Source organism: Haliaeetus albicilla, chromosome 7 (assembly GCF_947461875.1).
Source record: "Haliaeetus albicilla chromosome 7, bHalAlb1.1, whole genome shotgun sequence".
Taxonomy (NCBI): domain Eukaryota; kingdom Metazoa; phylum Chordata; class Aves; order Accipitriformes; family Accipitridae; genus Haliaeetus; species Haliaeetus albicilla.
In genome coordinates this window covers 20,154,138-20,179,236 of record NC_091489.1, presented here as the reverse complement: position 1 = coordinate 20,179,236, position 25,099 = coordinate 20,154,138, and the positions used below count along the sequence as shown (strand labels likewise).

General features: G+C 44.0%; 1 protein-coding gene across 1 annotated transcript in view; it reads right to left on the bottom strand.

Annotated features, from left to right (window-relative positions):
• Positions 1 to 19,186, bottom strand: part of TXLNB (taxilin beta) — a 37,477-nt gene extending 18,291 nt beyond the window's left edge. The window contains exons 1-5 of the mRNA XM_069787169.1: positions 19,031 to 19,186; positions 13,546 to 13,962; positions 11,497 to 11,588; positions 7,306 to 7,476; positions 729 to 923 (exon numbers count right to left, since the gene is read on the bottom strand). Of these exons, the coding sequence (XP_069643270.1) occupies positions 729 to 923; positions 7,306 to 7,476; positions 11,497 to 11,588; positions 13,546 to 13,948 (861 nt within the window). The 5' untranslated portion in view covers positions 13,949 to 13,962; positions 19,031 to 19,186. The remainder of the gene's footprint in view (positions 1 to 728; positions 924 to 7,305; positions 7,477 to 11,496; positions 11,589 to 13,545; positions 13,963 to 19,030) is intronic.
• Positions 19,187 to 25,099: the final 5,913 nt, after the last annotated feature.

Below are 25,099 nucleotides of genomic sequence, written 5' to 3'. Positions count from 1 at the left end.
GTTTGTCATAAAACAGAAAAAAAAAGGTAGTTTGGGATTTTACTGGAGGGATTTTTTTGTGTCAAGATTTTCTGACCAACTCTAATGTTTACAGAAAGAATAATTTCCCATCTGTCTATTATCTGCCAGGTCTTATGGTGAGCATTGTGCCTGCAAAGAAGAATCTATGCCAATGCAAAGGGCCTCCTTTATCTTTTCTGCTTCTGGGGAAGAGTCAAAGCATTTGCATCAGAGCCCTTCCCAGCAACCTGTGTGTGGAGGGAACAAAAGCACATTTGGCGTCTCCAGCGAAGCGGGCTGTCCAAAAAGATGGGAGCTGGGACGTGCTCGGTGGCGACTTGGGGGGAAGCAGGAAAGGGGTGCTGGGGGAGGACCCTGGGGATTTGGGGGAGCTGCGAAGGGGCCAGGGGGGCAGCTTAGCAGGCGGCTGGCAGGCCTGGCTGCCCGGGTGCCTCGGTTCCTCTCCCCACGGCAGCGAGGCCGCGGTGGGTGCCGCAGGCAGGGCGCTGGCCTGCGCAGCTCCTGGCCCGCAGCGTTTGCCACGCGGGGTCCGGCGGGCTCGCAGCGTGCCTAGTCCCGCTCAGACGGCGAAGCGTGGCGGGGGCTACCCTCGTTACCTCCACGAGACGCCCCAACGGTAGCCGGCCGGGAGGACAGGCCGGCAGCGCTTTCTGCTTTCCCCCGGGTTTGCTGCCCGTCCCCAGGGGCAGCCAGGGCCTTGCTCTCACCTCCTCCCGCAGCTCGTACTGGTCGATGATGCTTTTCAGCTTCTCCGCCAGCTCCGTGTTCTCCTGGCAGAGCTTCATGTTCCTCTCGCTTTGCTGCTCGATCTGAGCCTGGATTTCACTCAGCGTGCCCTGGAAATGATTAGTTATTTCTTTCCTCTTCTCATCTTCCTCCCGTGCCCGCTGAATTGTCTCCTCCTGTTGTTAAATGGGAGAGAACGCAGTCGTGTAAGAAAGACGCATAATAAGCGGTTCCAGAAAGATACTGTTTCAGAGTAGCATAAGGCTTCCCTCTGAAGGATTATACGTGTTTGCATTCCTCTTTGGAGATTTTCTTGCTTTCGTTTGCTCCAGCATTTGGCATGATTCTAAATTTACAGAGCAAATTACATAGTGACCTTGAAAAAATTAGGGAACTAAGAATTTGCATTTATAAAGATGGATGTAGAGCAGAGTTTCAGATCAAAGCAAGCCTGGAAAAGGGGACATACATGCATGTCTTGATTCATGATACCGCAGCACAGCTTTTGCTTTGGAAGAAGATATTTAGTGGAAGTAGTTAAAAGCTCTTTTATTGAAATTCTGTTTGATTGAATTAAAAAATCACCCTTTAAAATGCCTCCTTTTAACTAGGAATCCTCATATCAAATTTATGGTGTTTGGGTTTTTCATTTTTAACCATCACTTTCTGTAGAATCCCTCCCAATTCCTCAATTTTCCTTCCCTAACTTTTTAACTGACACCAACGTTTGCACTAATTTATTAGGCTGTGGAATCAAGGAAAGCTTGTGGGCTGCTTCTTACAGAAACAAAGCAGAGAATCAGAAATTTGCCTGGGGAAAAAAATCAATGGATTTTTTTTTTTTTTACCAATTATTGAAATTCTGTTTTGGATTTGTTTACATAAAAGACAATGCAAAAAGAATATGGATTCATTGCTTTGGATCCAGAAATATGGACTATTTTTGTTCCCTACTCATTTGCTTCCAGGGCAGTCTGCCCTTCTGGGGAATGTAATCCTGGCGTACAGTGGCTAGGACCTTATCTGCCGTAGTTACAAATCATGCCAGAATCACATTAAGAACCCACTCCACAGCATGCAAATGGTATACTCTAATAAGGTTTCGACTAGCATAGTCATCTACATAAAAATCTCTGATAACACTGCATATGGATATTTTCTATAAATATACTTGAATAAAGCCTTAGCTGGCTCTGAGGTATAATTTAAATCATAAAAGTGACATAAAAGGTGTTGATTCAGGCTCTACTCTTAAAGTAAGGCGAATACCAAATGACCCAATTTCTACTTAGCATGCACAGCACAATCCTGATCTTGGACAACTGCTGTTCATGGTAGGGGACGTTTGTCCTTTTGCTGACCGGGGAGTGATAGAGGTGACAATGCCTTGGATGACAGGAGGAAAGTATTGGAGCCATTAGTGCTAATAATAACGTAGTACACAGAAATCACCATGAAGCCCTGCTGTGCTCTGCGGTTTACACACGAACACATGTGTGTACTCACAAATAGAGTAAAACAAAATGTGAGCCCACAAGGACTCTCACTGTTAAGAGGAAGAAAGAATTTCAGATGCAGGTGGGCAAATTATGTGGGGGGCTCCTGGTTCAGTACCTGGATTGGAAACTGGACACACGACAAATGTACAGCAGGGTGAAAGAGAAGCAATCTAATTTTATTTTTTTTTTCATTTATGAGAATGATTTTGATTTAGCCTGAAACATTTTGCTTGGCCAGAAATTGAGCTGTGTTCTGTTTGTAGTTACTTTTTGTTTAACTCTTTTTAGTACAATATTGAAACAGAAATCCTGTTCCAAAGTAGAGTTAAAAATGCTGCTCAGAAGGTGTTTTAAATCAACTGCTTTAGCATTCCCAAAATGAAACATTTAATTTTCTTTTGAAAGCGGATGTTTACAAACAATGTTGTCCTTTTTGTTTGAGACTTTGCCAAATTTAACTTGAATTCCTAGATAGTTTTGATCAACTCAGAATTCCATTTTACCTCTAATATACTGTTTAAAAAACTGCTCATGCCTCTTAGTTCTCCATTGTATAGGTGCAGCCCTGAGCAGGGAGTGACCAAGTGCTTTCACCTCCACAAGTCAAAGACAGAGTGACAAATCGAACTTGCATGTCTGGACTCCTATTTCTAAGGCTTCAAAACATCCTTCCTCAAAAATACTTCATTGTTTCAGTGGACCAAATGGTGTTATAACGTGTCCCTGCTGTGATTTAAAGCTCTCTGGAGCAATAAATCCAGCTGAATATAAAACAAAAAATTGGTGGATTACGCGTACGTCACACCGAACAGTTCTGTTACAAGGTGAAACAAGACATCCTGAGAGTAGCAATCATGCAAATGTAAAAAAAAAACAACAACCAACCCATGCACGTGTTACTCAGAGGATCTTATTTCCTGCTCATCCTCTCCTCTGAGGTAGAATAATTATAAAGAACACAGAGACGATACAAAGATTCATGGTTAAAGACACTGAGCCAGGAAGCATTTAGTTGCGGGGCACAGTATTTCTCTCAACCTCTTCTGCTTCGGAGAAAAAGGTATTTGAGGAGGATATTTGCTGGGGGGGGCTGGGGTGTGTCCCAGAGAGCTCCTCAGAGTCCCTCATAAAATGGCAGTGATTTGTTAAATCCTTGAGATCCCAGTTCCAGACTAACGGTGGGTGTGGGTGCGAGGAGATGGCTGAGCAGAAAAGCAACTCTGGCTACGGCACTGTGCAGAGACCTGCAGGCATTGCCTCATCCCTGTGCCAAGGAACAAAACCCTCCGTGCCTCAGTGCCTCTGTGTGCTGGCCCAGTCTGGCAAACCCCAAATCATCGGCATCACCCAGGTTTTGTTATCACAAGGCTACAGCCCCAAATCTTTGCTTATACCTGTCCCCGTAAGCTGCGAAAATGCACTTTTTTCCAATAGATTCCTTAGTCCTTCCCATTTCAAGACCCCGTAGCGTAAAGTAAGATCCTTAAGTTCTCCCCCAAATTGGAGGCTTGAAGACTGACTTCTGTTTTGTGTTACTGCTGTTGCAGCTGAAGCAGCTGGGCAGAGTCCAGAGCTCCCGTCTTGCTTGGCTGTAGGGAGCAGAGCAGAGGGTGTTTGGGGTAGTAACTTCTCAGCATCATCATGGTGAATTCATAACATGCAAACCATGCTTGGCCTTGTTAGCCGGTTCGTTCTGTGCTAATTCTTTTAATAGTTTTAAATTAAGTGTTCAGTGTTAAGTATTCTTAGTGAGAAAAATAAAGCATTGTAAATTCTTTTTAGATTTTCCACTTGTGGAAGACTAAGGTCCAGCCATAAACTACTGTTCCCTTTCCTCTGCCCTTTCTTAATCTTTGTGCTCCATATCTACCCTATCGAAGATTTGTTCTTGTGTCCTGCTGCAATACTGCTACCACTCTTGTTTTATTGCCAAAAATGTAAGAACGCATTGAGTAAAACCTTGTAAAATTAAGACAAGGATATTTTGCAGTCTGGGATTTATCACTGGAATGTGAGATGATTTGCAAATTAAAGGGCAGGATTGTCTCTGGTCCTCATTCCTCTCTGGGGCAACCCAAGAAGACCACTGGTCTGCTGAAGTCTTATCAGCTGAGACGATATGAGCGTGGACTCTTCAATTTCAATGAACCTTTCTCTTCATTCCCAGGCACCACAGTCTGAGCCAGTTTGGAGCTGAGCCCATAATCGAAGCTGTTGACTTTTGTGACATTTGTATGAAAGTCATTTCTTAATGTCCGGTAGCAGGAAGGACAAGGGACCTGAGATGTTCATGTCACTACAAGATGCTAAGTAGCCACCAACCTGTCAGATGATTGGCAGAACACGAACACCATGCGGAGAAATGAGTTGCTGTTGGTCTAGCAGAACTACTCCCTATTGCAGTGGGAACCCATTCTGCTATTTCACAAACATTTATTCCACTTTTCTTGGAGAGAAAATTAAACATCTGTTTTCTGCTATGAAGTGTAACTTCAAGGAAATAATCTGAATAGCTGGACTGTAAGTAAGTCAGATTTTGAGGCCAGTATCCAATACTAACCAGAAATTTTTCTTCTCTGATCTGCCCTGCGGATTTTCAGCACAGCTCCGCATTGCATATTCATCACCTCTTGGCTGCACCAAACTCCAGTTAATGGAAATTCCACACGCCAGATGAACGAAGATGACATTTACATGACGTGATGTGCATATAATGTACCACATGGCAAGTCAGAGGAGGTTCATGATCTGGACAGGCCAGGTTTCTCCTTTGCTATTGAAATGACACAATCTCCTACAGTTTTTATTTTCCACACTTTGGAACATAAGCAGAAGTGCTAATCCCAAGTGCTAAAAAATTATGAATCAGCTTCTCTGTCCTGCCAAAACCAAAATAAAAATTACTTAGGCAGGAGATTTTAAAATTAACATTTGATGGATTCTCCTGTTTTGGGCCCTCTCAGTACAGTCATAAGTGAAAAAAATTGCACTCATTTGAATAAACAAAAGATGAGATTCTGGAGATTCACAGATCTCGAGGAGCCAAAGCTTAAAGGCAAATATTCCAAGAATTATGTTAAAAGTCTTAGAGAGGCAAAACCAGATAAAGATATTGAATGCCTTTGCTTATTAATTTAATCCTCATTCATTCTGCATACTATCTTATTTAACTTTGGTTTTTTTTAAAACTGAAAGCACAGGAACCAGAGGAAAGCTAGTATTCAGGGTTTCTTAAAAGGTCTCCAAATTCTTAGAAAGAAGTGGCGAAAATTTGAACACTTCTTCCTACTACAAGGTCAGCGCAGGTACCTTTCCTGGCTCACCTGGCATAGGTACAGGATAAAAATCAGAACTGAGTCTGAAATTGATAGGTTTATTTAGGGGACCTAATCCCAAAGTAAAACAGTCCAACAAGTGGAAAGATGTTGGAAAGAGACTTCCCTGAACGTAAAGATGAAATGTGTAATGAAGTATTTATATGCAAAGAGAAAGGAAAAATCATGCTTTCTAGTAGTGAGATTAATAAGCATGTGGTAGCTGCGAAATTGTGTGAGGAATTCAACAAAACCTGTTCCAGATATGTTTTCCAAATATGATTAGTTTTCCTCTATACCCCAGTTTCTACTGATTTGTTCCACTGATATGATTTGCTTGGTTTAGAAATCTCAGTTAAGTCTATGCACAGCACTATACACTGTACTCTTAAATCACTTTAAAATTGGCTTGTATTTCTGGTGAAAGATTTTGCCCAATGATGGTCCGGTAAATAATAGAATCACAGAATCACAGAATCATAGAATGGTTTGGGTTGGAAGGGACCTTAAAGATCATCTAGTTCCAACCCTTCCCCTGCCATGGGCAGGGACACTTTCCACTAGACCAGGTTGCTCAAAGCCCCATCCAGCCTGGCCTTGAACACTTCCAAGGAAGTGTGGATCAATATCGAGGTATAGCTTAGGTCTGGCACAAATGACAGGCACAAATTTAATTGGCACTACCAGTTTTGTGCTACTATAACTGAGCACACGGAGATTTGCTTCTAGTTTTCCTAAGTATCTGTTAAACTGCTTTTGTCTTTCTACTAGTGCACAATTTGAGTGTACATGTGGCCATCCTCCCCCCCAGCTATATTCTTACCAATGTACAATGCAAGTCAGAGCTAGACCCTGAAGGCCTGCTCCTGAGCTGGTGGAAATGAATGAAAATCTGTTACAGTTAATAGAGGTTATATCAGGTGAAATTCTTGCTGCTGACAATTCATGTGTGTAATTCTATACAAAACTATATCCCCATAAAGAAGGATTTTGAATAGATCAAAGCAGAGGCTTTTTGTGTAATAACAACACCACCATCACTAACATGTACTTGGAAAAAAAGGAAGATCACAACAGAAATATACTTCTTGAACCTAAAAGTTTTCAATATAATCATATTATAGATTTCACATTTAAATGGCGTGAGGCACCAAGCAATAGGCAGACATGGCATATGGATCCCAGCCTTTTGACACTCCTGAAAATTTCCTTTTTGAACTGATTCTCATAATCCCAACAACTTCCACAAACAGTGTTGCCATTCTTCCTGTCTTGAGGCTTGATGTCTTGAGGCAAATGTCCTGATTGACTAACCCTCACAGATCACTTGAAAATGCCCAAGTGCCCAAATTACATGAAAATGCCCACCAGCCTTCTGTGAGTCCCCTGGAGCAAAGCTGGTGTTCCTATTATTCTGTCCGTACACATGCATTTGCATCTGCAGTCTCAGGGACCTGGACCAGACCTTAGCACCTCTGCTTTTCTCTGCGCTGGGCTCCCTGATAACACAAGGAGGGCTTACAGCTAATGTGGGCAAACTCAGTGTCCAAAAGTGCTTGGATACTTCCAAATTAGGAATAAAGGGGTCTTGGTGTAAATGGGCCTCAAGACAAGAGTGTATATATAATTATATATTGCACATGGAGATGCAAACATGTCTTCAATTTGGTACTACAGCAAGATGGGAAGGCATCAGCATCTTCTTCCCCCCCACTGCCGGGTACCTTGATAAGGCCACCACTCACCTTGAGGTTTTTGTTGTGCCTCTGGAGCTCCCGGCACAGGCTCTCAAGCTTGCTGCGAGCGAGGATGGCTCGGCTGTGCTCGCTCTGCAGCTGGTCCTTCTCCTTGGTGATCTGGGCCTGCCTCTTCTGCAGGTACTTGAGCTTTTTCTGCTCGGCACGATGTTCTTCGAGCTGCACGGGGAACAGGGATTAAAATGAAAGAGGGACAGGAAAGAAAAGAAAATGAGCTCTTTTGGTTTGGGGACAGTCTTCACGCTTTCTTAACCTCAAAATGTTCTGTATTTATCAGTGCTAATGGGAGAGGAGTGAGCAACCTGGAGGGTGTCCTAAGCCTGCTCGCTGCAACAGTCCCAAGTGCGCTGTAGTGTGGGTGGGTGAACATAATTTTTAATACTCGCCACACCATTTCAGCCCTTCCTTCTTTGGTTTGAATTTCTTTGAAGGACATCTGTGAGGTTTTTATTTTTGTTTCAACGTTAGGAACTGGAGCAGCCGGTAGTGCTTTATGCGGTGAGATTTCTCCAGATCATGAGATAACGTAATAGTCGCTCATTCTGTTTTGCAGCTTCCTGAAAAAGAAACGGCTTCCTAGATAACCAGGAACCTGCTGGAAAAAACAACAGCAGAAGAGGTGCTGGAGAGCAGGGATGCCATCTGTGTGTGGGCTTTGCAGCTGATGGAGGAGAATGCTCTTCAGGGAAGAGCTCCCCAAAATGACGCATGGGCACCTCCTCTTGCCAGGCTCCTCTTGCTCGTGGGTGCACATGGGACCGTCCGTCAGTTGTATTTCTGGAGGGCCCATTGTCAACAGGGGTGGGTTATGGTGAATCAAACCTCTTTGGGGCTCTTTGGCTCCATGTAATTAATGAAGAAAACATGAACAGTCCCTGAGGCTCACTTGGGAACCTGCTGTTCTGTGGGTGCATGGCTCCTGCCTTCCCCAGAGGGCTGGTGGGGAGAAGGGTGTATTTGGAGGGGGAATGAGGGGCAGCAACAGAATTGTAATAGCAGTCCCCACACAGACTCGTCATATCTTCTGACATGTGCCTATTACCGGCCGTTTTGGAAAAATTTCCTGCACTGCAAATTAAACAGTCATGTCAAAGAAGCATTTCACCTCTGAAGCTTTTAAAGATTTCATCTCCTGTTCCAACACAAGAGCAGCCCTCCTCGCTGTATCACAGGCATGCATACATTGCGAGATATTTCTGAAGTCCAGATGTTTGCTGGTTGAAAAACAGCAGCACATGAGCTGCAATGTGCAAACCTTAATAATAACAGTTGCTATTAAAATTACATTATCTAATAATACAGTACCTCTAGTATTAATTATTAACCCCAGTATGACTGGGAAGGTCTGTGGGTGCAGGGGAATGATGTGCAGCTCAAACAAGACAATTAACAGGCATCATATTTTACACTTTGTCTGCCTGAGGATCTGTTTTCTGCAGATGTTCAGTAATTTATGCTTACAGTACAGAGCTCTGTGTATTATCAATCAAATCACAGCTAGGCGTACCACAAAACAATGCAATCACCAGCTTGGAGTGTATTTACAGTTTATGCCCAACTTTCAGTATGTGTATTGTGTGTTTTTTACCCTTGTAGATCAGAATAGGGGCTTTTGCATCTAATCAAGCTGCACTAGCTGAAATCGTTTTTCTGGTATTGTAGGGAAAAAATAGCCTCTCTGTAATTAAGGCTGAGATTTGTTTTCCTTTATAAGCTTGATTTTGGCCCCTTCCCCTTCCCTTTTAAAAACACAAAAAAGGTTCTTTTTGCTTCGCATTTTGCATGTGCAGCCTGTGCTGAGCAGATAATGATTTATCCAAATTTTAGATGATTCCCTCAAGCTGTGCTTGAGATAGGGGGCTTAGAATAAAACAGGTCTTAATCGTGATATGAGAAGTCTTCCAAGCATTTTTTTGCTCTTTTTTTTCCTTAAAAATGACTTGCACTAGAAACTTATATTTCAAAGTTCTCAGGAACATCTAAGACAGGGTGTTATTTTTGCACTGAAGAAGGGAATTCACTGGTAAATAGGAATGACAAAAGGGCCGCCAATGATAATTTTTTAAGAATAATTAATGAATTATTAGCTATAATAGAAGGAATTCTGATTTTGGAAGGCTGACCTAGAGAGATAAACTCTCAGTTTAGGAAAATAAGTTTTATCTCGACCCCATCTTGCTTCCCCATCCCAGCAGGTATGGCTTCCTTCAAACCAGCCCATGCTCTTCCCTGATGCCTTCCATTTTCTGGTGTACCCGTCGCTATAGGCTGTGCCAGGGCACGTGCTAACAGTTAAGTAGCATATAGCTGGGTGGCTGTGGGGAAGCACTGGTGCTGCGTAGGGCCCCCGAGGACAGGCAACCTGTTAAGCCACAGCCTGCAGCAGCACTATCTAACGCAGCTGAAGCCATTGCCAGCACCCGGGTCAGCCTGGCACACGGCTGCGCCTTCCCCTGAGCTGTGCTGCAACAAGCGCTTGTGTCAGCACACAGTTCACCAGACCAGGGAGCTGATCTGGCTGGAGAACAACACAGCAAAGGCAAAAAGTGACCTCAGGTGTGTGATGGGGATGGACACGAGGGAGCAGAGAGTGGTAACTACTACAGCCCGCTGCTGACAAGTTATTAATCACACTACACCCCTCAGCTGCGCTGAGTGAGCAGTGTGAGGCTTTCTCCAACAAGCTTTTAGTTGTATTTAGTAAATGATTTATTTTAGTGACATTGCACAGAATGTCAAAACTGAATGCTCTGAATTTATGTTTTAGCACCTTTCTCCTGCATGGGTTACTGGCAATATGGCCCCTGTTTTATACAGTGCTCCAATGATGTTTGAATGCAGGGGAGGCTACATGATAGAGGAAGAAGATGACCTATTTCAGTTAATCCATGGGCATGAAGTCCCTTAAAGCATGAGCTAAACCATAAACAGCCTGAGCCCAATTTATGAAATCAGAGAATTTTACATGAAAAAAAGGAAAAGCTGAACTTCACATTATGATGAGACATGGACACATCTGTGCATAAACCCAATTATAAAGTCAATGTTCTGCTTGGCACATTTTTCAGTACTCTGCAAACTGTAAAATGCTGCAGCCTTTTCATTTGTAAGATTTCCACAGCTTATGGCCACAGAGTCCTTTAACTACTTAGAAGAAAATATTTGATCTGAAAATAACTCCTTTTAAGTGTGGAAAGAACAGAGTCAGGTAGGTGGCATAGTTACAGGGGTGACATTATGGTGGCAGGGTCTTTGACTCTTCACTGTGTTGTGGTTTCTCTCACGATTAGCCTCAGTTCTCTATTTTCTGATTTTCTGCTTCCTAACATTTTATCCTAAGCCTTGTATTATTTTCATTTTGATTACATCACTGATTGTATTGGGTCTGGCTGAGATGGAGTTAATTCTCCCCGTAGCAGCCCTCGTAGTGCTGTGCTCTGCATTGGTAGCTAGAAAGGTGTTGATAACACACCAGTGTTTTGGCTACTGCTGAGCAGTGCTGGCACAGCATCAAGGCTGTCTCTCCAACATTTTCACCCCCCTCAATGGCAGGCTGGGGCTGGGCAAGATCTTGGGAGGGCACATAACCCCTGCTTCCCAGGAAGTGGCCAGACATCACCTGCTGATGGGAAGTAGAGAATAACATCATTTGGTTTTCTTTGCTTTTGCGCACGACCTTTGCTTTCACGTCATTAAACTGTCCTTATCTTGACCCATGAGCCTTTTGTTATATTTTCTCCCCCCTGTCCAGCTGAGGAGGGGGAGTAATAGAGTGGCTTTGGGGGGCACCTGGCACCCAGCCAGGGTCAACCCACCACACTGATACGTAATTTAAAGCAATACCTGCATATAGAGGTATGAAAAACTCCTTGCAGAAGGTGAAGGCAGGAGTCTAGACACTAGTCTCCAGTGTGGGTCGGTTTGGTAGATTTACCTTTAAGTACAAATATTCTGCCCTATCAACTTTTTAACCCCAAGTCCAGCTTGTTTTCCTTACTTTTTGCTTTTTTACTCCTTCTCACCCATAATTGATTATTTGACCCTGAAAATTACTTTGGGATTCACTTAACAGGACAGACACTACTACTGCATGAGGTTTGACCATGCTGCATGGCATATGTTTTTTTATCCCTTCCTGCACATACAGTTTGCACAGAAAAGAACCAATGCTGTACTAACCAGCTCAGCATACTTCTTAAATAACAGGTCCAGCTTCTCCTCTGGAGTATTCAGCTTGTTCAAACTTTGCATCAGTAGGGTGGCTTCCTTCCCTTAAAAAACAAAGAAGCAGAGATTTGATGGTAGAGGTAGTTTGTAGCTGATGTACTGTTATGAAATTGGTTGTTTGATGCATGGATCTGTAAAAATTCAGGGAGAAATGAGGCATTTTGGAAGGAAGGGAATAGTTTTTGCTATGAATTTCTGGGTTTTTCTTCTCCCCATAAGAACAAACATGCTTGAATTTTCCTCCATTTCAGACCTCAGTAATGTGCTGTCTTCTAGCAAAAGCACTGGCTGTGAAATGCTTTTGTCCTGTATAATCTGATTTTCATTTAATGTTTTTGCAACATGACTGGGTCACATATATGGCACATTTAACTGAAATAGGATGGAAAGTGCCTGGACCCCAAAGGCTCAGAAACCAGATCTCTTTGCAGGCAAAAACTGATCAAAGCTGGCATACTCAGCTCCTGTGCTGCTCAACCTGTACAAGACATAAGAAAAATTAAGTTAGGTGTGGAGACTATGTTGTGGATGGAAACAATCAGAGAACAGGGGGTACTGCCAACCAGGTCAGGGCTACATGGTAGTGATAAATCAGTTCTCTGACTTCATGGAGAGACTATGGATACAGAGACAGTCTAGTAACTATCTGGGTGTGCATATCTAAATCACTGCATAGCCAGTTATGTATTGCTTCTCTTCTGATACCTCCTGGTATTCATTTCAGCCCTGAGTATGAGCTGGAGCTTGAACACTGCTTGTTCATCAAATACAAAATGTCCCCGGTGTCCCTGGAGATAAGGATGGCAGTGGTGCCAGGGGCTTGGCTGTGCTTTTCCAGATGCTCCTCTTTCCCAAGGCTCTTTCCCAAATTTGCTTTCTGCTTTAGCCTGGACTTTTTCTACTTCTAGTGCAGTCCAGGAGTACTGCCTGGGGAGAAAATCCACTATTTCACACTAAGTTCCCTCTACAGCACCAGTATAAATAAGTTGAAGAGAGCTCAAATCAAATCCTGGAGTGAAAACTGTTGCAAGTGCAGCTGGAGAACTGCGCTTTGGTAGTGTTTTCTCTGATCTTGGAGAGGTACCAATAACTGCACCAAAGCCAAGGCAATAGAAACTGAGGAACATTCTTTCTCCTGGACGTTCAAGAAATTTGGGGGAAAATCCCTGGTCTGTCCTATGCTTAGTCCGTTGCCTGTGAGAACGTCCTGCAGTGATTTTTCTATAGGATTCGTCTGTGGTTGGGTTTGGGTTCTCACAAAGAAAGGCTTGAAGATTGGCAGGATTTAAATGTAGGAAGGGAAATAAATTACATGTTTACTAGATTGGGATGTAACTACATTGCTCTCTAGTGGCTGTCCAGCAGAAAGGACATACTTTACAAAAACTCGCTGAGACTTGTTTCTAGCTCTGCTAACGGAGCCCTGCCGCGACCAAGGTGCTCTCTAAGCACTGTGCTTAGAGAGAATAAGTGTATTGGCTTATTTCATATAGTCCATCATGAGGCTGGAGGTCTGCTAGATGAAGAATAACCTGTGCATGACGGAGAATTTGTTCTGCAGATTCCCATGCCGCATAATAGCACCATTAGCACTGTTAGGACCACTGAGAAGTCATACCTGAGGAAGCAGGGGAAGAGAAAATTTACTGAGGCACAAACGCGAGGCCAGGTTTTCCTTTGTCTACGAAGCAACTTTCTGCAGTGTGTTGTCAGGCTCACAGCTTTGGCTAACTAGTTGGGGTGGCGCAATAGTACATCAGAACTGTGTGATATAATCCTAGATTTCTGTCTTTTTAAAAGGACTAATATCTGATACAGCCTATATATGTCTGTCAGGTAATTGCTGAAAATAATTATCAACTAGAGAAAAGTTATATTGCAATTTTCAGTAGTAACTAGAGGTTACCTCCACAGCAGAGGCTTAACACGGGAAAGAGCAAGGACCAGGGAGGTTTCACTGCTGTTCGCAGAAGCGCTGCGTTAAAGTACATAAGTACTTGCCTAGTCCTTTCAAGATTTTCTTCTCCAGCTTTTGCTCCTTGCTGCAGCTGGGCTCCTTTGCTCTGGAAGCATCCCCAGGAGCCAGCTTCTCTTTCTCACTCTCCTCATTCGCATCCTCATACTCGGCATCCTCCACGCTGCCCGGCTCTCCCTTTTCAGGTCTGTCGGTTCCCGTAGCGGCACTTTCCTTCTCCATCAGGCTCGCGGCAGACCCATAGGTTTTAATTATGTCTTCCAGCTGCCGGCTCAGCTCCTCCGAGATGTCGCACACGGCTGCTTCGGGCCGGGGGCTCGGCTGCTCCGTGGGGGCTGGAGCAGGGGGCTGGGAGCTGGGGGCGGCTTTCTCCCCGCTCTGCCCCTGTACGTCCTGCCCGCTCGAGGTGGGAGACTGGTCATTCTCCATGCTTGGTGTGGTACCTGACAGCAAACAAATGGAGGGTTAATTTAAAAGCACATGAAATTAGTCTTCGAGCTGTTAGGGAAGCTTGGCCAGCACATGAGTGATTTTGTGTGGAATTTGGGACGGCAGCCTGTCCGTTGGCTCTGGCTTGATAAATATGTCACACTTAAACAAACAACCAAGGTGATTTGCCTGCAGGGAGAAAAGCAAATTATATACTTTCCAAGACGAAAAGCCTGCCCAAAGCTAGTACTTAAAAATCAAAACCTCTTATTCCCATTGCCAGCGATAACACACGAAATGACACCCAAGTCATTTATACCATTTCCCTCCCTGAACATACTATTTGCTACATGTTTACTTTTCTTGACCTGTTTACCTGCAACGCTGGTTACTGATATGGGCAGCTTCACTTCAGAGCTGCATCAATTTCATTTCCTATTTCTCCCCCGTTGGCACGTCTTAAGTCAATAATCGTGAAAAAGGAATATTTTAAATGAAATCAGTGCACGGAAAATTGCACTGTGCTCTTGGAGGGCCCAGCATGGTGCTTGATCTACAAGAGGCCTGGCTTGGCACTGTCACAATAATGGCAAAGAATAAGATAAACAGCTATAAACCACTCTTCTCTTGTACTTGCTGCGTGCTGCTGACAGCTTGTTTGACAAAATACAAAATACGGAATAAATCACAGCGAAGAAAAACCGACCAGGCGTAACATGGGTTGATAGTCTGTGTTGTTTTCTAGGGTGAATTTCAGCTAATTTGTTCCCAATTTGCAAAGGGAAGCTTCTGTTTTCCCATGTCATTGAGCGGCTGCACTCAGCCAGGTGGATACAGAGCCTCCAATGTATCTGTGTTCCTCCGGAGACTGCTCCGGCTTCCCCAGGACCTGGCAATGAGGGTGTCAGTGAGAGCATCCTGGGCACCTGCTCCCAGCTCCTGCAAGGTGTAGGCCAGCAGAAACAGCATCTCTGACTGCGTGCGGCTGGAAAAAGCAGTGTAGAAAGGCTCCTTCTTTCTCAGAGTGCCAGCAGAACTGCTGTCACCACTGCATTGCCCTCAGGAGGTAGTGCAGAGGCGCGGGGTGCACAGCTGGGTCTCGCCCTGCAACTAGCATCCGTTTAATGATACAATTTACAATGGTGCCAGTGGGGAATGAAGAAAGGAAGAAGATTGCTTTCTTCATTCTGTTCCAGTGTCTGAGGTGGTTGCTTTCTTATTTTTTAAAAGACAACTTGTTTTGAAAACATGGAGCTAACTGGGAAGCATTTTCTTCCCTGTTCAGTTGGCCATTAACGTCTATCTTCTATGGTGTCTAAATTCCTACAGCTTTCAAAATCATAAACTAACTTGGCCAAGGGCAGTATATGATAAAAGAGATGTAATGTATTGTAATACATGACCCAGTGTTTGTTATTAAACTCTCCCCACTCACAGTGATGTTTGGAAGTACAGTGATGGCCATCGCCAAGGCAATGTTTTTCAAGATTTGATTGTCTAGCTATTTGACTGGGCTTACAGAGAAGATAGATAGTCAAATATTATGGTTTACCATCTCTCAAGCAAATAATTGAAAACTTCGAGTGAGCCTCAGGATGTGCTTGAAAACTGTTAGCTATAAATCCATGCCCCTGCAGTCCTCCCACAGGTACAACTTGCCAGCAGGAACAGTTTGGGAAGGCGGCGGGACCTGGTGTCACAGACCCTGTTAGACAGATGCATCCCATTCTTTCCTTCCTGCTTGTGGCATGGTCATTATATCACTGCACAGTGATTGTAAAATTATATCTGTCTGATTGTATGTCATATTTAGTTTATTTTACATTGAAGGATTAGTCTACATGTGCAATTTATTTAAATAATTCCAGATAGCATGAATTTTAGGCTGCAGTTTATGATCTTGTTTTAACTAGAGTTAATTGACTGCCAATTAATTCAAGGTCAGTAAGATTATTGTAAATGCTAAGCTAGAAGCTCCACAAAATATGTGTTTATCTCTGACATGTTCAGACTAGTGTTTACAATTGTATTAATTAATTTGAGCTAATTGGCAATTGGCGATCAATCAGCTAGAAAACCCAGGATCACCAACGCTTGTCTAGACAGAACAAAAGTCTCACAAAGTATATCCCCAATTTAAACTAGCTATTTTTGTGATACATTCATCACAGAAGGAGAACAGGATCACTAAATGCTCCATTTCCAAATATGAATTTCTCTTCCGACTATATCCCCCTATTTGTAAGATGGCACAAGTTGACGCGGTTCTCACTGCACCCTGACTCTCTCTCTTGGCTGCCTCCCAACTCCCAGCTGCATCGCTCATGGAGCGGCACCATCCAGCTAAAGGCTTCCTCCTACGTGAATCATGAAGCATGCCTGCAAACACAGTAGGCTTTAAATCCACAGCGGCGATCGATTTATGCACAGTGTTTCTCAGTAATAAGGGAAAAAACATGGGTGAATGAAAGAGAAACTGGATGTTTGGAATCAAGGACACAAGATGTTTAAAAGCTGGCCTTGCAGGAAATCTTCCCTAACATACATTCCTGGCTAGAAAGGGATTAGTTATAATCAGTCTCTGAAACCATGGCAATTCACATCTGCTGAGGTTCAGGCCACCATCCTGGAACAGTGAGGAGGCAGGAACCACAGAAATACTCAGTGATGAACCTTTAACCCAAGGTGCCCACCTGCTGGGTCATACTGGGGTTTGTATTTACACACACAAATAAATATTTTAATGTTTTATTCCATTCTTCTTCAGGCTAAACCAGAGGTCTGATAACTACTTTCATTTCAAGCACAAACAAAATGCCTGTTAAGCCGTCTGTACTTTGTTTTTCATAACGGCTTCCACAATGTCATGGAGTTTATATTTAGGGAGACAGGGCAGCTATCATCTGCTGAGAGCAGCCCACTTACAGCCTTTGATGCTGGGAGATTTTACTGCAGTTGGCCGCAGTCCTCCTCGTGCTCCAGCCTGTTTAACCTTGATGTACATCAGGAATTCTTCCTTATCAGGCCATAAAGGACTTTTGGCGCCAATCTCCGCAAGACCAAAAGTGTTTACATTATACTCTATCTTAGACACAGTAAAGCCTAAAAATTAGGTGACTGAGCCCAGAAGAGGAATTCCTTGGTTCCTTAAGGAATTTTAGACTTGCCCAATTTTAGACTATCCACCTCTTGAGGTCTGCAACTCCTGCTACCATTACTGTTGCCTCCAGACACCTGAATTTCCAACACGGCCTTATCCTGTTTTATGGCGAGGGGGAGGACTGACCAGTTATCTGACTGGGTCTGAGCATTGCATCTTGTTTACTCTTTTCCTCCTGCGCTCCCAAATCCCAGACCTGTTCTACAGCCCTGAGGTCAGTATCTTTTGTGGCCCTGGTGTTTTGGATGGAAGTTTGATCCCAGACACTTGTGGTTGCTGCCTACAGGTAGTCACTCTGGTCCTCCTCTCCTCCAGTGGGAAACACCCCCGAGAGCCAGAGGGTGTGCCTGCCTCCCCACTGCGGGAGCGGCTCCTCTCCATTCTCCTCCTTCCTCCGTTAAAAACTTGGGATACCCGGGAGAGCAATGGAGCAACCTGGGGCACGGGTGACCTCCACTCTCAGGTGGGAGGTGACAGACACCGGTCCCAGGCTGATGCCTTTCTGTAGGAGGACTCGTGGCCATGCCTGCCGTCCCACAGTGAGGTTGGTGCTTGGGGCAGCAGCAGTCGGCGGTTGGCCCCAAAGGCACAAAAGAGGGCTGAGCGCACAGCACAGCCACAGCTGCACTTAGAGGCAACAGAAAAAGGTGTGCTGCTAAGCTCAGTCTGGTAAAGTGCTGAGTTTGTTTGACCACTTCCCTTAACATTTCACATTTATGGCACGATTTGCCTTCACTGTGCTTTGCAATCTGCCAGTACCTCCGAAGTAAAAGGTCAGTCGGCAAGAGCCAGCGCCTGATTTAGCAGAGCTGCAAGAGCCATCCCTCTGCTGCTGGGAAAACCACCCCCGGTGCTGGGCTGCGTCAGCCTGCCTCTCGCACCGCTGGAGCGGACACTGCTGCCGAGGCACCGGCCTGGCAGGAACAAAGCACAAAATAGACGTCGTCTTCTTAGCTTCTCTTGCAGACTGTCTTGCATGCTGCAGCAGAGTTTTGTTTATCTTTTTTAAACAGAGCGCTTCCCCTTCCTTCTCACGGGAATTGCTTCCTCCTTCCCTTCTTGCAGCTTGAACTTCTGGAGGGTTTACAAACTGGTCTATATTTAGCTCTTGCCTCCCCATCTATCCAGCAGAAGGACACATGGCACCTGCTCTGCAGCCAGGAGTTATTTTAAGCACTTCTAAAATGGGTAATGGTATTTAGCACTTTATGCTCAAAATTCACATACACACACACAATTCTCTAAAACAAAGTGTTCCATACGCTTACACCAGCCAGCATATGCTGATAAACTCTGAATTTTTACCTCAGCATAACACCAGATTGAACATAACACCTCAAAGCAGCACACATTAAACTCTGGAATGGCCCACACTACTGTAGCTCCAATTACCCTCCAGAAAAATACGAGTGCCTTGTTATAGCCTAGACACTGTCCTATGTATTACTTCAGAAAGCAGTGATAAAATCAGCTTTATCAACTACATGCTACATTTTCATAGCTTTATGATTTACGTACAGTTTTCTAGTACAAAACTGAACAAAGGTTTGGAGGCTTCACGGCAGGTTTCCATACAAGCACGGAAAGAACCAAACTCAGAGACTTTCTGAAGTCTCATGTGGCACCTGAGTCTCGATCACTTATTGTTGTAGCAAACCAGCCACGGCCCCTAGTCTCACTTAAAGGCAAGCTCTACCAAAGTCAGCTTAAATCTTTTTGATCACTCTTTAGAGAAGCATTTCTTACTTTCACCAATAGCCTTAGATACTCACCTGTTTTCCTCACACATCACACAGTGCCCAGGCTTTTAAGGCTATTCCTAGAAAATGTGGGCTGACAGTCCCAAAGGGAAGTACTTAGATTAAAACCCTTGCACCATGCCACCAAGCAGTGACAGCAAGGAAGCTGTTCATCAGACTTACCAGAGCAAAGAGAAGAGCTGAGCAGAGAAAAAAAGTCAGGCAGAAAGCTCAGACAAGGGCACGCCAGCAGCAGGACACTGGTACTGTAATCCTGCCACCGAGGGAAGAGGGACGGGAAGACTAAGCGACGGGGGAAGGACAGAATGACACAGCAGGAGCAAACACGGCGGAGACTGAATGCGCGCTTTGCAGGGGACAGGCTCTGATAGGCGAGCAGGGAGGCTGCCTGCTAGCTGGCAGTGTAAGCCAGCTATGTTGGCTATTCCCTGCTCTGACAGAGATAGCATGAGAGATTAAAGACTCGGGCCCTCAGAAAGAGAAAATAAAGGAGGGATTCATACACGGCTGCTACCCTTGAAAGTTAAGTCTTAATCCTTCAACGGCTTGACACTTTGCACTGCGTGAAATTTGTCTGTATTGACTATGGATTGGTCAAACTTGGTCTAATTTTTCTGTCTGCACCAGAAAGACCAGGATGGCTTTCCATAATGTCAGCTCGCAGCTGTGACTGCCCTTTGCAACCTGGGATTTGGGCAGGATTTGTTAAAACCCAGACTGATTCTTAATCATAGACTCACTGGCTGGAAGGGACCACAGGAGGTCTTTAGTTCAACCTCTTGCTCAAAGCAAGCTCACGCTGTGCGCTTAGACCTGGTCTCCCAGGACTTTATATTAGTCTTAAAAACCTCCGAGGATGGAGACTGCATGACCTCTCTGGGAAGTCCGTTCTCCTGCCCAACTGTCCTCGTGGTGGAAAAATTTCTCCTTATAACTAGCCCGAACTTCCCCTGTTTCAACTTGTGCCCATTGTCTCCTGTCCTCCCACCTTACATCCCTACGAAGAGCCTATCTCTGTCTTCCTGATAATCTCCTCATAGGTCCTGTGGGGCTGCAGTTAGGGGCTCTCAAAGCTGTCTCTTCTCCAGGCTGAACATCCCACTTCCCCCAACCTCTCCTCATGGGACAAGTGCTCCAGCCTCAGCCACTGCGGTGCCCCTCCAGTGAATTGACCAGCTTCTCCCACGGGGGTAGCAATGCTAATGGAGATGGCTGATATAGCTGTCCCCCTGATCCCAGTAGCTCCCAAACAAATGTTCTTGTTGCTGCCAAGGTAACCTCTCTGACCTACTTTTTGCACGTTACTGTACCGGCTCACGTTGGCCCAAAGTCATTTATACAAACAAGCAGAGCACTCCCCAGGGAGCTCAGCTGAACGCTGTTTGTCCAGCAACCAGCATCTCCACTTCTGTGACCCACAAGCCACTCAGGCAGCATCTTGAGATGCCAGATGGCCTCAGGACCATCTGCTGCCCACTCCCTAGAAAGAGATGTAGGTCAGTTTAATGCACAAATATGCAAACAACTGAGAAGTGATAGGCTGGTAGTGGAAGTGGCAGCCAGTGCTATAAGAAGGGAAATAGGACTTTGGCTCCAGTGAAAAAGAATAATGCTTAGAACAACATTAGGAGGAAAAACTCATATATGGTACAATGTTTTGGAGTAAGCCCTCAAATGGACCCGTTGTTGCATGGCACTAGAGCATCCAGAAATGTTTTGCACCAGATTTACGAGGGATATATGAAAAAACAGTACTGGGCAGTTCAGTATCAAGAAGTACTGGCTCAGAAATAGTCCATATGTTAGAGCATCCCAGACTTTCACTGGAGAGGACTAAAGGTCCTGCGATATTTGTGAAGATAGTGTCTGCGGGGCGGAAAGAACATATGTGGGGTGGTTTCTCATTAATCTTATTTATCTACTTGGAAAAGGCAGCTCAGACTATCTGTGGATGCATAGGCATTGTGGCTTAACAAAAAATCAGTTCTTCAAATCTTCTTCAGACACTGTCTGAAGTGTCTCGGTAGTGCTCCTAAGAAAGTCACAGATTTAAGGATAATGAAAGGCAGTTTGCAAGGTGGGGGGCTGCTTCTGTGAATCTTTTGGAGGGGTTTGGAAACTGGCTGGATGTGTTTTGAGAGAAGATAAAGCTCTGGGGTTGTTTGTGACAGGGCAGAGCAAGCCAGCAGAATACCAGGGAAGATAAGAGTGCTTGTGTGGGCTCCTTGTGCTCCTCCTGTTTTGACTGGAGAATTCTCCTGTTCCAGTCCCCTGTTCATTTTTCTTTTGAAATAAAATCAGCTCCAGGGTTTCTGAGATCAAAACGCACAACTGAGCTACCAAGGAGCTAAGCAACAGCTGAGTTGCAGAAAGTTACTCCAGCATATCCTCACTCCTTGGCAAACACAAGGCAAGACACGTTCAGCTTTGCCTTCTTTCGCTGGGGCTAAAGCTATTATGTGTTAGCTCATTTTTGCAACAGACTGACAGCATGCACACAGACCCTTATTGCAGCTCAAATGACATGCAAGGATTCACTAGGCGGTGGGAACCTGGACATGTCCTTGAGACATGAGAACGTACTGATAACAGGAAATTAGCTGGGGTCAGCATCGTAAAAACTAGCTACAAGAAACGCAAAGCTACATGTTCTGAATTGCTCCTAAATATGCCAGTAAAGAAAACAGTCTCTGGTACAGTCAGGGAACACAAAGGAGCAGATAAAGCAGTGTTCCTGAGTACGTGGGCGGTATGCGTGTGCAGCTCCAAAAGATTAAAAGGGGCTGGGTTTTGGCCTGTGAATTGAAACAACCACCTTAAGAATGGAAAAGGAAACTTAGACTAAGAAATTCAGAGGAGTGTGTTGAAACTGCCATGCTGGCAATTTACATGCTGAGGACAACTGACCAACTGGCATTGGGACTCTGCACGCTGGGATGGTTGCATCTGGCAAGCTGAGGAGAGAGCTGGCTGAAAACACTCTCTGTGAAACCTGCACTGCTTCTGAGGTTTCTGCTTTTGCAATGCTTTGGGCATTTCATGTCCCTGTTTAGGGGAAGAGAAAGAAAAGCTTTCTCTAATCCATGAGAAAAAAGGAGAAATGTACCTTCCTCATATTAAAGCTAGACCACTCTGAGACTTTGCTGTTACAAGGCTGAATTTATTTTTCAGTTGTGTTCAGTTGTGAGCTTGATTGCATATCCATAACCCTACACTCTCCTTGTTGTGCAGTGGCATTTCAGCTGAGGTCATTGGTAATGTTACACAGAAATTGCCTGTTTCTGGATTAAACATAATCATAAGCAGCATACATCTACTGAAGACATAGGCTTTGCAGGGGAAAGAAAACAAAACTAGTAAGTAAATTTCTACCTATATTTATCACTTGCTCTATATGATATTCAATGCATTCAGTCTTACCAAGTGGAAGGATAAGTTCATCATTAAGTCAATGCTATTGAAGCTTTTGGGTTTTCTTCCTATCTTTTTCCGACGTATTTTTTCCCTTTCTTTCCCCAGGCCATTTTCCTCAACTGCAACATTCAGCTCTCACCTGCTGATGCTCTCTCCCCTCCCTCAAGTGCTAATGTCATTGGCATTGAAACAGTTACTTACAGGGTTTTAGTGTATTCTTTTTGTGTGCCATGGGAAAGTTTAGGCGAAAGACCGATGGTTCAGGTTTAGAGTCTGCCTCTCAAATGCTCAAGGGCTTTAAAAAATGCAGACTGTCTGAAGGCAATACTGTGTTGGTTAAAAGCACTTTTAAAAGTTTTGAGGGTTTCTTTTTCACCACAAGCAAAGGCAAGCCTTAATTCTTCTTCCACCCAAGTGAAAGCTTAATTTCTCCAGAAGCCCTAATATCCCCTGGAAGTCATACAGACTGATTTGGCCTGCAGGCCAGTCACTTGGCAGAAGGTGAAGAGGATGGGGAGGGTCTCCTGCCTTCTGCACTGTCCAGAAAAGAGCTGTCTGCACCCCTCTGCAAATTGTAGCTGCTCTGCTCTGTGAGACCCTGCTTGCCAGCAGCACAAGAAAATCTGGAGACAATCATTCCCGGTCCCGTCATACGGGGGATGCAGACTGAAGTGGACTGCCATAGTCTGCCACTTCAGTGCCAGATCTGTATCAGTGAGAGCATCATTTTTGGATTCTAGCACAGAACCCCCACTAAGAACCTGCAGGAGTACTTCACGACTTTCCTGCTGAACAGGTTTTGGTTTATTTTTGGAAAGATACAAGTCTTTCAAATTATATTGTACCCGGGCAGAACCAATTCCTTTAATACCATTACCTCAGTCAATTATATTGGAAATAAAATTGATCCATTCTGTTTAAATATGTACCATCATATACTTATGCCATTATATAATTATATAATATACTTACAACATGATAATATATAGTAGCAAGCAGACATGTAAGGTATATAATGAATGTATAGCATGTATGAAGAATTTAGAAATGCTTGTAACGTAAAACGTATAATTAGAATTTAGAAAGAACCCTCATAAAGGTCTTGAGACACAGAAGCACAGTGAGCTATGAGCAGTGGTCTAGAAGTCAGAAGCTTGCTGAGTGCGGCAGCGTTTCCCTGCAGTGGGCAGCTACAGCTGAACCAGTGTTGGGAGAGTCCTATGAGGTCCCAATGCAAAGTCTGTCAAGACTGATCTCCACTGGGCTTAATTTACTTCAATAGAAATGTTGTAAACATCTGGGCCAATCAGACATTTTGCATGGTGACCTCTGGGGAATCATTTCTCTTTTGCTTAGTCCTGTGTCAGTGAAAAAAAAAAGGGGGGGGGGGGGGGGGAATAGCATATTTGCATTTATTTGCATACACAAAGCAGGTGTTCCGCACTGCATCAATTTTCTACAGACTTCCTAGCTCCAAATCAATCTCAAAAGGGCTGGGAGGTTATGATTTGCCTTCTAATAAGATTTTATGGCCTGAAGGTTTTGTCATATACCTAAGGTTTGCCAGCTTTTTTTCTTCTACAGCTCAAAGATCCTGGCTACAAATGGCAGTTAATAACGCAGCCAAATTAGCTGACACAGAAAATCCCAACAGGCAACAGACTTAACTATTTTAAGCAAATAATTTAATTCTTAATCTACATCAGTAAGAATATAATTTCTGAATTTTAGCAAGGAAACCACTCTAAGAATCTGGAGGAATTCCCCACGGTTTGCTACTGAACAGTTTTTGATTTATTCTTGGAAAGATTCAAGTCTTTTGAAACCTTAAGAGCAAGCAAAATCAATTATCAGGGTTTCAATTTTCTCCAGGCAATTTCCACCGCTTCAGCTTGCCCAAGAGATAGACTCTTCATAAATACATTATGCTATGTGCTATTTGAAGAATTTGGCAAAGTGGAGAATAGCTTCACTTGAAAAATCACACATAAGGTAAAGGAATCCCTCAGGTGAGGCATGCAGTCACACCTGAATGCATCTCTGCAGTTTGGAAACAACTCTTCTCCAATATATACAGGTAATTTATTGGGAAGGAAAAGAACAGTATTAGCTGTTCCCAGTTATTCTGGTACTGCAGTGAAGTTACTGTTGATTTACACCATTATAAGTGAACATAAAATCTAGCATGAAACTTCAAAAAGGTACTGAATCCTGAAACAGTCTATTTTTTAAGCTAATTTAACTTTAAAATGATGCTTCTCTAGCTAGAAATGATCTTCTATCAACAGACTGTGGGAACGGAGTTGGGCCAAGTCAACCGTCAACCCTGGACATTTTGTGAACCTGCCAGGGGAAATCTCTGGGCCCAGTTCAGATGTGATCATGCTGTAAATCACATATCAGGCGTAATTTGGAAGTCTTTTAAATGCCAGTGGTACATTGGTCAAGGGTGAGCTGTAGAGATTATCTATTCCAGTAAGATAATGTAAACTGACTTGCTTTGTATGATATAGCTTTTTGTCTTTCCTTCCCTTTTCTAGCACCTTCCATTTGTTAGTAATGTTCACTTGCATCAGTTTCATTATCAACATGCAACATTTTTTTTTTAGATTGCTGTTAGAGCTGCCTTGTAAAAATTAGAAATGGAAAAGACTTATTAAAGGCTCAGTCCTGCAGCTGCTCCGTGTGTGGAACTGCCATTGATTTCCCAAGCAGCACCTGCTGGTGAGCAGCACAGAGAATAAAGCAAATTAGAAATTGAAGGCTAGCTCTCTCAGCTCTACGGGCTGTACATGGGCGGTAAAGCATCTCGTAATT